Genomic DNA, 13,370 nt, shown 5'->3' with positions numbered 1-13,370 from the left:
CCTGGTGTAAAGAAGTCTACAGATGGTGAAAGTGGGGACAAGACCATCAAGGAACTTACTATCTAATGAAATAGAAACAGATATATCAGCCTTCATGCTTGCTCAAGTTAATTTCCCCAAACTATACCCTGCTAATAAAATTAATGGGTTTAAGTTAATTGGTTTGATCCCCAACCGAATTCAGTGTATTAAAAACTACCATAATTTTAAGTAATGAAATTCATACTTGTTGACAAAATATTTACCTCTGAGTTTTAAGCTAAATATGTGCTCAACTTAATATTTTCACTCTTCTGAAGCTGCACATAACACCTGTTGCTTCTGTGTTCGTTTCAATTTTTTAAAGTTAGCACATAAAGTAAGTCCAGTCACTTCACCTGTTTCCTTACTCTTGATTTCAACTGACAGGTCTGGGGACGAGGGGATGGCCTGATCCAGGGACGATGAAGATGCAATGTTGAATAAGCTGGAGGAGAGAAGCAACAGGCACCATGGAAAAGACCAAAACCAAGCCGGGTTAGATTTTTCCTATGTCTTGCTTAAGGCTCAGGATTTAAGAAATATTGGTTGTAGGCTTGTCTTGCCCTTATCTCACAACATAATAATATGTTAACTTGACTATTCTTATTTCATTATCATAACAGAATGACCAGGCAGAGCACAGACACAGTACTGGATAAATGGGAAATGCTACATGTATATCTATAAGTTGAGTAGTTTCTTACTTTTCTTAGCAATAATTTTAGGACGGACTCAGAATGACCTCCTGAAAAGGGTCAAGATATATATTGAACTAACGGACATCCAATGCCTTCTAGGCTGACCTAGAAACATGAGGGCTTTCTCTTTTAAACTTTACCACACAGAATCAACCATATAAAAGTAGGGTCTGTTATCATCTTCAGTTGAGAGGTAAAGAAACAATCATAGAGAAGTGAGGCTATAGCTACAAAATGTAAGGGTTTGATCTGGGACCCTGGTATCTGTCCCCAGTTTCTGGTTCTTGCCATTATACCAGGCTGTTGGGACATAGCATGAAATAGGTTAAGCAAGTCCATTCAAGCTTGTGAGGGGGATTTTGGTAATCTCAAACCATCTGGATTTTATAGAGACTGCCCTTGGTGTGTAGAAGCTCTGAGCTGAGGTTATGTATTATTTATAAACTTAACATACTGAGGCTAGTTCCTCTAAGGAAGGGTTTCCTGTACCTCAATGTCCTAGGAGAACAAAGTATATATCTGTACATCCAAATATTTGCAGCTGGGGATTTTATCTATAAACTGCTTGATTCATACAATGTAATACAAAGGAGATGTGGCTAAATGGATAAGCAAAGGGCTGCATGTGAGGTGTACATTTTATGCAATTTACCTCGTCCTCAGGGCTGAGGTTCTGACAGGTACATTCTAGGCTAATCTTTCTCCTCCCTAGTGCAAATGGTTTTCATAACCTACTACTTTCTTTGTGTTTGACCTGTCTCTAGTGTTTACAATACTGCTTTCTTTCTGGCTGCATCCTTCCGAGACCCCCTTTGTATTGAAATTTCCTTCCATCAACCCTCTTGCCCAGGAGGACAGCAAAATTCCTTTAGCTGATCTGGGTATGACAGAGGGCAGAGCTCTGAAGTTTAGCAAGGATCAGAGGCAGGAGAAGTAAGGAATATTTTACACAGGCCTCCTGAGAACAATAGAGTGACCACTGGATAAATGACTTGCTGACTGGAACTAGCCCCTCAGATAAACTTCACTCAGCCCCAAGAATAAGACAGACCCCCTTTTTTTTTTGGCCTTGCCATGCAGCTTGTGGGATCTTAGTTCCTTGACCAGGGATCGAACTTGTGTATCCTGCAATGGAAGCACAGAGTCTTAACCACTGGACTGCCAGGGAAGTCTGAAAGAGACTTCAGATTTTTAGTCTGAAAGAGACCCTTCCTGGACATTCCCTTTCTGGCTAATGAATGATCGTTTATCATTCAGTTTGATTGAGAAACTTTCCCACCTTGGTAGCACATGATTTTCTACCACAAGAGATATATCAGGTAGATATGGTTTGATCTATGGTTTATATTAGAATGTAATATAAAATAACCTATGCCAATTTATCTTCTGTTTCTGTTGAATCATTGGCTTCTTATCATGCAAGTACAGATTTAGTATCCTGTAAGTCCCCTCGTTCCCTGCATGTCTGAAGAGAATAGGGACAGAATGAATTGTGTTGATTAAACTGAGCTCTTTTCCCTACAGGAGATAATGAACATAAGCCAATGAATAATCCTTCTGCACAGATTTACCAGGTAAAAACATAGATTGTTTTAAACTCTTTTACGTATCACAATGATGACTGTCCTTTATGTACACATTGTTTTTAGCACTCATAAAAGCTTCTACATGTATCATTGTGTTTGTTCACTTAAGACTGTGAGATAAGCAGGGTCAAGAGTACCATTCACATTGTACTTTGGTGAAAACTGATGACTGAAGGACAGCTTACCCAGTTTACAAAATACAGCACCACCACTCCCACATCAATGATGCTTTTCTTTTTGTTGTCACCATCATTCTGGCCATTACCCATTTCCGTCAGAAGGAGAGAGCAAGATGTGTATTTTTAGTCTCATATTTTAGTGGGGAGAATTGAGAATAAAAGGGGGTTAACACTGCATATGTTTATATATGATAACAGAAAAAAAGTTAAGCTCTTTTCAAACAATGGTAATAATTTGATTTATGAGGGAGATAAATGTTCTGCAAAGTTTTATGTAATATGTTTGCAATGACAGTCACTTTGGCTCTCTACATAGTATTTCTTTGGCTTATATCTACCAACTGTAATTTAAAGTAAATTTCTGTCCTTAAAAATCATAGAGTTCATTCTGACATAATATGTAACATGAAAACAGCTTGGGCTAGGGAAACCCATGCTACTCTCTAGACTTAAGGCATTGTTATATGGAATACTTGAGAAGGAAGAAAGAACTGACAGGGTTAGGTGGGGGCTGGGAGAAAGGGTAATTTCAAAGTTGGCTTTTAAGGTTTTAAGCCCTGGTATACCAGATCACCTTACCTGTCTCCTGAGAAATCTGTATGCAGGGCAAGAAGCAACATTAGAATCAGACATGGAACAATGGACTGGTTCTTCAAAATTGGGGAAGGAGTACATCAAGGCTGTTTATTGTCACCCTGCTTATTTAACTTATATGTAGAGTACATCATGCAAAATGCTAGTCTGTATGACTCACAGATGGAATCAAGATTGCCAGGAGAAATATCAACAACCTCAGATATGTAGATGATACCACTCTAGTGGTAGAAAGCGAAGAGGAACAAAAGAGCCTCTTGGTGAGGCTGAAAGAGGAGAATGAAAAAGCTCATTTAAAACACAACATTCAAAAAACTAAGATCATGGCATCTGGTCCCATCATTTCGTGGCAAATAGATGGGGAAAAAGTGGAAACAGAGACAGATTTTATTTTATTGACTCCAAAATCACTGAGGTTGGTGACTGCAAACATGAAATTAAAAGATGCTTTCTCCTTGGAAGAGAAGCTGTGACAAACTTAGCATATTAAAAAGCAGAGACGTGGCTTTGCCAACAAAGGTCTGTATAGTCAAAGTTATGATTTTTCCTGTAGTCATGTACAGATGCGATAATTAGACCATAAAGAAGATTGAACACCAAAGAATCAATGCTTTCAAATTGTGGTGCTGGAGAAGACTCTTGAGAGCCCCTTGGACAGCAAGGAGATATAAAGGAAATCAACCCTGAATATTCACTGGAAGGACTGATGCTGAAGCTGTAATACTTTGGCCACCTGCTACGAACAGCTGACTCATTGGAAAAGATTCTGGTGCTGGGAAAGATTAAGGGCAGGAGGAGAAGGGGGATGGCATCATGACTCAATGGTCATGAGTTTGAGCAAACTCCAGGAAATGGTGAAGGACAGAGGAGCCTGATGTGCTGCAGCCCATGGGGTCGCAAAGAATGGGACATGACTTAGCAACTGAACAACAACAACTAGGAAAAGGGGGCTTCCATGGTGGCTCAGTGGTAAAGAATCTGCCTGCCAATGCAAAAGATGCAGGTTCTATCTCTGGGTCAGGAAGATTCCCTGGAGAAAGAAATGGCAACCCACTCCAGTATTTTTGCATGGGAAATCTCATGGACAGAGGAGTCTGGTGGGCTATTGTCCATGGGGTCGCAAAAGAATCGGACATGACTGAGTGGTGAAACAACAACTATGAATAAGAGTGGTCTCCCAAATAGAGATATAGGAATCCAGAGGAGCAGGTTAGGGAAATGTAATTTAAATTTGTTTACTTTGAGTAACAATGAAATGAAAATAACAACTAGTTCCCAAAAATATCATGTAAGAGATCACTGCTGAGGACCCAATTAGGGCAAACCAGTGCAAGATTATGAAAACATCGTAATCATGTTGCTCTTAGAACCAGACCAGCAAAGAGAGAGGTTGAAGAAAATAGCCTCATTTCAACTTACTGCATATTTATTGAGCAGTTACTATGTGCAAAGTCTACTGCTTGGCCTAATGGGAGATGAAACAGATATTCTTACTGACTTTTAAGTGTCCTGAAAAACATACAATAAATACAAGGTAGGCTGTTTGGAAGAATTTCAACAGAGGTATTGATAAAATTCTGTGGAATATGAAAAAGGGATGAATTAATTTTAACTGAAGGATTTGGATCAGGCATATAAGAATGAGTTAATCATTTGGTAAGTGGATTTGAGGAAGGGTAATTTTAGGCAGAGGGACTAGCCTGAACAATGGTCTGGAAACAGGAAGGGAATCTTCCTTCAGTGCTGATCTGATGCTTCACTTGTCTGTCCAAGACCTCCCCGCCCACCTCCCCTCTGTTAACGCCTGACCTGTGTATGGCATTTGAATGAGTGTGACTATCTCTTTAAACTCAGGTGTGATTTCAAGTCTATTACAGATTTTATGTAGGTCACTCCCTGAATGTTGGCTAAATATAGCTGCAGTGGGGATGGCCTCATTCTCTTATTGGATACATCCAAGCACGTCTGTTCACGGAGGAGCAAATGAAGCAGTGGAAGAGAACTTGCTCCATGGGAGCTTTGTGATGCTGTGATCATAACCCCGTCCTTGTTTTAAAAGAACGTCTCCTAAGCCCCAGTCTGTTTACTCCAAGCAACATTTAACCAACAGAAGATGAAGGAGGAGAAATGAAGAAGAGGACAAGGAAGGAGGGACACAGGGAGAGATTAACTGTAATAGATACAATCTATACTTAAAAAGGAGGACAAAATATGAAAGGTGAAGGAAAATGTGACATTTCAGACATTTTCTATCTCCTTATTTTCTCAACAGACCTCCCAATCCCTGTCTGACATTATAGTAAATATTAACTCGTTTATTATTTTTCAATTGTCTGCCTCCTTCTCTAGAATGTAAGCTCCAAGGGCAGGGATTAGTACATTTTGCTCTTTGTTATACTCTCAGAACAAAGTATAGTGCCTGGAATATAATACATATTCAATAAATATTAGTTGAATGAATGAATGGATATCGTGAGATGTGTATATTGCTTTAAGCCGAAGGGTCTGATGTAGTCATTTTAGTTTGGTGCTAAATGGTGTTTGCAAAACTATCTGGTTCTTTGCAAAAAAAGAAGAGATCTTTGGCTTCATACTCTAACCAAAATAAACTCAAAAGTGAATTAAAGGATTAAATATTTTTAAAACCCATAAAAGTTTAGAATTAGTGAATATTTATTTTGTCTCTGGATGTCTTTTTAAGAAAAAAAAGCCCTGGAAAATATCTTCTTAGGAAAAAAAAGCACTGGAAAAAAATCACAAAGGGAAAGGTTAGTGACTACATCACATCCCAATTAAAAATTTTCCCAATGTAAAAATATTTTCAACAAATTAAGAGACAAATAACAAAAACTGGAAAGTTTCCTACAAAAATATTACAGAGCTTTAATGATATATAAACAGTTCATAGAATCAATAAAAAGGAAAATTCTGAAACCCTGATAGAATATGGGTGAAGAACACAGTTTACCAAAACAAAATTGCAGATGGCTAATAAATAGAAGAAAAGGTTGAAGCTCAAAGAAACAATGATTAAAACAAGGAGTATTATTTTTTGACTAATTTAATTCAAACGCAGTAAAAGTGTTAAAATGTTCGTACCCCTAATTGGCTTCCTGTTCTTTGGATGAACGTAACCTGTTTGGTAAGAATATGGTACTGTGACTTAAATCAGGTCACAGAAGTCACCAGTAGAATGAACACTATCATCTCCCAGTTCACTCCAGGTAGAATTACTGTGGACCAGGTGAATCAGTAGACACACTGACTGCTCCTTAGCTTAGTACACTCCCTTTTATTTGAATCCAAATCTATCCCTCTCCTTTTTGTCCATTGTCCATAACCCTCTCAAAGTCCACCCCAATCTCTTTTCCAGAGTCACACTGTGTTGATTCAGGCTTGATTACTTCATTTGGAATATATATTTTAAAATTATGATTTCATTAACATGAGAAGTGAGGGTTGAGGGTCCCCCAATTAAGGCAACAGATGTGGTAACAGCACAATTTAGTTCTAGTGCAACCCTCACACTAATGACTTGAACTCCAGCCATGTTTTTGGCTCATGTGTAGCCTTAGGAATGCAGACACTTTAACTTCTACCATTTATATTACTTATGTTTCATATGTCTTGTCTAAGACATGATTTTCCAAATACACTAATTTAGGACATTGCATGTCATACAGTATGTTTCCAAGAATATATACAACCTATTATTATAACTTTTCAAGCCCTCTGGTCAAATATATTTTGTATAATTATTAATTAATTGAATATGTTCCAATATGGTATATTTTCCTTTGGGCCAATACTACCTAACATTCTTTGACTCAGTAATTTCATATTTAAGAATTATCCAAAGGAAATAACTGAAATATATACAAAGCTTTAAGTAAAAAGAATTATATTTCAATGCATTATCTTATATTGAAAAATTATAAATAACAAATTTACAACAGGGTAAATGAGTAGGTAAACTCTGACACACTTGTAGGATGGAATATTATATAGCCATTAAAAATGTACACTTAGACAAACATTTGAAGGCTGAGGGAAAGGGCTTATAAGAATGTTATGCAAAAGAAAAAACAAAGGAGGGCAGAATCAAAATATATCTTTTATGTGATTTCAACACTATAAATATGCATGCGTGTGTGCTCAGTCATGTCTGATTCTTTGAGACATGATGGACCATAGCCCGCCAGACTCCTCTGTCCATGGAATTTTCCAGGTAAGAATACTGGAGTGGGTTGCCATTTCCTACTCCAAGAGATATTCCTGACTCAGGAATCCAACCCGCTTCTCTTACATCTCCTGCATTGGCAGGTGAATTCTTTACCACCATGCCACCTAGGAAGCCAAAGCCAATGCTATTAATACTTGCATTTATATTCATAGCACAAAATAGAAGGAAATATACCAAAATGTTAATGGTTATATTAAAGTAATGAGATATGGGGTGACTCTCTTTTTTTATTTTTCTCTGTAATAAAAATATTAATAATTTAAGAAAATGGGTTATATGCCCAAAGAAACTCTATAAAACTATGGGAACCAGTCCTACAGTAATAGGTTTCATCATCAAAATTTCCGTTGAATGTTTTCTAGGATTTGTAAGCCCTGTTTAAACCTCAGTCTCTTTTTACCATTGAGGCATGTTCTTCTAACTCCAGAGAAGCTATCTCTGCTAGACCTGTGTTGCATCCAGGGATAGATAAGATAAATTTCTACCACACCAGGTTTCCTATCAGCCTCAGTGTTGCCTGGTAAGAATGACTTTAAGGATCAACTTCTGCAGGGAGTGTAGAGGGGTTAGATTTGAGAAATTTACTCTTGACTGTTCAAATGACTCACTTTGTGTTTTAAATCACTGCATTAAATTAATTGCAATGCGTTAATCCATTGCATTGGATTACCAGAGGCTAAAAATTAGGGAGTGGCAGCTGGCAGAAAGACCCCATTTCTTCTGTAGCAACCTTGATTTAGGGGGAAGCCAAAGCAATTACCCTGGCATCCTTGTCATTATGGCCTACTTCAAAATACCTGAGCTTTTGCTCCTGTAGAGCTTTTAGTCAGGTGTCACAGGAATTTGGCATACCTTGTGGAGATTTCTCAAATCTTGACATTTAAAACTTTGCAGAGTTCTCAAAGCACAGGCCCATTCCCTGCTTTTCTGACCTGAATAATGATACAGAAGGGAAGGAGAAGTTTGTGTAAAAGACAAGTTGGAACAACTTGCTTAATTTATGAAAATTTAGTTTAAGGGATCTTTGGTGAAAAAAACAATTTAGAAGACAATGACTAAAATTCATTTTGAGAGAGTTAAGAGCCAAGAAAGTAAAGGAAATTGAGAAACAGAAATTAAGAGCAGGAAATAGGAAGAATTCGGACTCCCCTACCCTATTTCTTTGAGCCTAAGAAGCCCTCTGTGGTACCGTAGGCTTCCAAGTACAAGAGTTCCCTGAACCTGCCTCCGGTGGGAGCCCGCCTCCAGCGGCAGGATGGAGGGATCATAACCTCTCTAGAGCAGCTTCACGAAAAAATCAACGAGATGAGGAACGTGTTCAACTCGCTGGAGAACAAGGTAGACACCCATTTCTAATCCTGGGGGTGGGCTGTGGGCTGTCAAATAAGAAAGCTGGAGACAGAGAAGACCAAATAAGTCCACGTCTTCAGAGTATTTTACTTACAAAGGAATGGCCAGTTGGTACCAGAAAACCAGTCTGCAGTAGCTAAAGCTTTTCAAAATCTCCCAAGCAACTTAAAAGTGACCTGTAGTCTCAGGTGTGTGGTTGTACTCACTACGTATGGCATCCCCCCGTCTGATCAGTGGTTGTGAAGCTGTTTATAAAGCAGTAGTGTTACTTCAGTGGCAGGTATCGAAGGAGCTCAAAGTAACATATGGAAAGAAAATGGGCGCTCCTAGCTCAAAATGGTTTCAGAATTCCCAAAGTCCCTATATAACCTGGCTGTTAGTGAAATGTATTGATAGCTCTTAATATTTGAGAACTGGGGTTCTACGGTGAAGAGAATCCTGCTGCTTCCTTTTGCCTCCCGGGCAAAACGCCTCACACCCACCTAGGGAAGTAGTGAAAATGAAACCTATTTCTGTTGGAAAGTGGTTCCCTTTTTTTTTCCAAGCAGGAAACATGAGTGAATGTTAGGTTTCCTTCCTTCAATTTTAAAACGTGCCTACATTTTGCTTTGATATCACATGGCCATCGACTTCATTTTGCTCACAGACGGTGAATTTGTATAATTAAAATTACCAAATCAAATGTAGTTGATCTGGTGATTTAACCTAACATGACAACTGAATTAGGACATGTGCTGAAACCCATCACAGACAATATCAAAATTAAAAATGACTGAAATGAAATACAGATTGCTCATGTTGTTTCCCAATCTTTCAGCTCCAAACACCTGAGATGTCATGTTTTTTTTTTCCTCGGAATGATCTCCTTGATTCCTCTTATTTTCCCCTCCTCCAAGCCCTCTGTGAAGCACAGAGACCCACAAGCCCTATATTTTGAAAACATGGTGCAGAAGAGTAATTCATTTTATACTTTGATGATGTCACACAAGTTGGAACCGTTTGGAAAGGGTGTTTAAGGCTCCTAAAAAGTTCTGTTTTAAAAAGCAATCTGGAGTAAACATTTCTATACTTAGCAGAATGTAAGATCATAAAAATCATGTAAGTAATGTTATCATTACCTTATTGTTATTATCTTAACCTTTTGTTTAAAATGCTTTTTTCATTGACTCAATAAATAAAACTGAACTTTAGAAATGCTCCATTTTCTCCACATTTCTGTTTGTGCTTAGCTTTCTGATTTGCCACTTCAAGGGGGAAAAGAATTAAAATTTCTTGAACACTTTTTATATACCAAGCATATGCTGTGGTAGGTGCCTTACCTACATTTATTCATTTAATTCTCAAGACAGTCCTGTGAAATATTGTTCTAGCTATATTATGGATGAGGAAATTGCTACAAAGAGGCTAACCAACTTGCCTGAGGTTTTAGTACTTGTAGGAGAGTTGCTAGGACTTATACGCTACCTGACTCCAAAATTGACACCCTTTCCATGGTTGGAAGTTGACAATAAAAATCCAAGTGTGCATTCCTATATGACCAGGCTTGACGGCTGAAGATGATTCTCGTCACTATCAATGTGCTGAGTTTCTACCATTGTAGGTTTTCCTGCCCCTGGAAACACCATAATCTCCTTTTTCATGATATCATCCAAGAATATTAGAAAAACTTACTCCTTTTCAAAGAAATATTCAGATATGCTTAATTATTACTCTTTTTATCATTTCATTTTTTTAAGAAAAAAATAACTGAATTTCTTCAACATCCTTTCTTGCATGGAATTCAAAGAGTTACTGATCAACACTGTCTTTCACATGCATAGGTTGCTTTTTAAAGTAAATCTCTTTTTAATCAAAGGTGTTCGAATAAATAGTAAGTCACAGGAACACTTGCAAAAAATAAATTGGTTGCTTTTTTTTTTAATCACTATCAAGCTTCAGCATGAGTGATATAAAGAAGACCCACTTTTCCCTAGATGAATGGTGCCAAGGTTGCCTTAAGTTGTGTACACAGTAGTCTTCTAGTAAATGAGTTCTGTACATGTTCAAGAGCCTGGTTTTACAAACAAAAGAAACATCCAAGGGATCAGAGATACCATTCATTATAATTTATAGCAAATTGAATTCACTCTTTGTGTATTATTTAGTTGCAGGCTCTCGCCTCTGAACTCAAAACTGGCTTCACAGAAGCAATGCAAGAACTGTCAAGAATTCAACATGGAGAATATGCTTTGGAAGAGAAGGTTAAGAGCTGCAGATGTTCCATGGAAGAGAAAGTTACTGAGATGAAGAATTCATTGAACTATTTTAAGGTAAGTCCTTCTTCTATTTCCCTCCTAGAGATTTCTGGTCATCTTAACAGAAGTAAAAAAAAAAAAAACTTGCCTTTTTGCCTAGCAACCAAATACAAGAATTTTCCTCTGGCTCATTCACTAACTTTCATGGAAAAATATCATGTTTTACTTGGTTAGATCTCTATGTTAAAATTAGAAGCTACAATAGAAGTAAAGTTTTCATCTCTCATTCATTCATTTAATATGTATTAAAAGTTTTCTGTGTACTAGATATTATGTTATATATTTTAACTTCATATACCAGATTAAATACATATCAATTCTTATTTTTTAGGAAGAGCTGAGCAATGCCATGTCAATGATCCAGGCCATCACTTCCAAACAAGAAGAAATGCAACAGAAAATTGAACAGCTTCAACAGGAGAAGCGAAGAGAATCTCGAAAAGTTAAAGCCAAGTGAGTGTCTGACCAAAAAACTGACCCAAGGCAAACGTATAAGCAACGGCTTATAGACAGGCACCAGGAATACCTTTCCCTCTATTGGTGGACAGCTGGCCACTGGGCTCCATGGACCAGCATGTGAGAGAGGTTATGCAGCACAAAAATGAATGGTGGGACTTCTCTGGCAGTCCAGTAGTTAAGACTCCATGTTTACAATGCAGGGGGCAAAGGTTCAATTCCTGTTAGGGGAAATAAGAACAGTAGCAGAAAACACACTTAATATAACTGGAAGTTAAATGAAAATGATATGAAGTGGCATGCGGAATTTAACTGTAAAAATGTAAAATAACAACTAGAAAGTGAAAGTGTTAGTCACTCAGTCACGTCCGACTCTTTGTGACCCCTTGGACTGTAGCCCACCAGGCCCCTCTGTCCATAGAATTCTCCAGGCAAGAATACTGGAGTGGGTTGCTATTTCCTTCTCCAGGGGATCTTTCCGACCCAGGGGTTGAATCTGGGTCTCCTGCACTGCAGGCAGACTATTTACCAACTGAGCCACCAGGAAAATAACAACTAGAAAGATATATTTAAATTATGATTTTTGTGCTAAGATAGTGGGGTCACCAGTGATTTTATTAGATTTCTGAAATTTCCCTAATACTATTATTATTTTACTTTGACCATTGAAAATAAATTTATGTTAAACAATATTCCAACCAGGCAAAATTAAGTAAAGCTTCACCACTACGTAGACATAATCTTCATTGTTACATGTTTTAATATGATCAAATTTAAAATATAACTAATATTTGTGTGACCCTGGAGAATGGTTCAGTGTCTTCAGTCGAGTACCTGCTCCTTCCTGCTACCTTTGTGTTGCTTTGTGAAGAGAATGTAAATTATCCCAAGAAATCGTTCCCACTGTAACCTCTGTAATAGGGAAGCTAGTAACAGAAAAATAGGAATGCAGATATTATAATTAGAATTGAATTGTAGGTATTTGGTGATGAGTTGCATTGAATCATATGAATTGCTAGTATTCAACTGTGTTTAATTTACAAAAACTGCAATTTTGTATGGTTCAGAAATTTTCTTGACCTATTCTGAACTGACTCTTTTCTTACCCCATCATGTAGTAAGAGCCTTATTTCTTTTCTTTTTTTAGGAAAACTCAGAAAGAAGAACATGGATCACAGGCTGGACCTGCTCAAGCACAAGGAAGTCCTTTCCGTTCCATCAACATCCCTGAGCCTGTTCTTCCAAGTGAAGATTTTACAAACCTTTTGCCTTCTCAGGCCTATGAAAAAGGTACAGTTCACACATCATATTGAATTAGCCAAGTAGTTCTCCCTTGGTTCCTAGGACTTCAGTAACATTGAGAATAGGCTTAAAGCCTCCATCTTTATTAGATGAAAATGGTGTATTGCTCAGGATTTTTGCTTTTGTATCTGGAATGTAGAAGAATTCAGAGGATCTAAGAGATGGAGAGAGTCTGCCCAAATTTAAAAGATTTTGTTTTGAGGGAAAATACTAATCTGGGAATTCTAAGTTTCAAATGGGTTAGAAATAACTTATTATACAATAATACTATACCAGCTGTAGTAGAAAAAAAATTTTTAATTATTCACTCTAATAAATTGTTTTATTTTCTACATTACTTCTCAATCCTTACCTCTTTGCACAGATGGAAAATTGTTTTCTTTTTTTTTTCCAGCAAAGGTTTCACGGATATGAGAAAGGTATATCTGCTCTAACAGGCAGGCATTGATGTCAGTGATAACCTAATTCTGTATTCTCCTTTCTCTGGAAAACTGATCTGGTGGTGTTTGTGGGCTGAAACAGCCACAGCCACATCATCGAAAATAATTAGAAAATATCTGTATGTAGCAGTCCTGAAGAAAATGGCTTTCCAAGAGATGTTGCTAAGTGTGTTCACTTACATGTTTACTACATCTTTGTATCCTCAA

The 13,370-nt window shown here is 37.5% G+C and overlaps 1 protein-coding gene across 1 annotated transcript in view; it reads left to right on the top strand.

Annotated features, from left to right (window-relative positions):
• Positions 1 to 491: 491 nt before the first annotated feature.
• The window catches only part of ARHGEF33 (Rho guanine nucleotide exchange factor 33), a 50,189-nt gene continuing 37,310 nt past the window's right edge, over positions 492 to 13,370 (top strand). Inside the window, exons 1-5 of the mRNA XM_081590477.1 lie at positions 492 to 516; positions 2,244 to 2,293; positions 10,816 to 10,980; positions 11,297 to 11,418; positions 12,569 to 12,711. Coding sequence (XP_081446603.1) covers positions 492 to 516; positions 2,244 to 2,293; positions 10,816 to 10,980; positions 11,297 to 11,418; positions 12,569 to 12,711 — 505 coding nt within the window. The remainder of the gene's footprint in view (positions 517 to 2,243; positions 2,294 to 10,815; positions 10,981 to 11,296; positions 11,419 to 12,568; positions 12,712 to 13,370) is intronic.

This window comes from Giraffa tippelskirchi, chromosome 4, assembly GCF_054371585.1.
Source record: "Giraffa tippelskirchi isolate mGirTip1 chromosome 4, T2T-mGirTip1v1.2.pri, whole genome shotgun sequence".
In the NCBI taxonomy this organism is placed as follows: Eukaryota; Metazoa; Chordata; class Mammalia; order Artiodactyla; family Giraffidae; genus Giraffa; species Giraffa tippelskirchi.
This window is presented reverse-complemented; position numbering and strand designations above follow the sequence as displayed.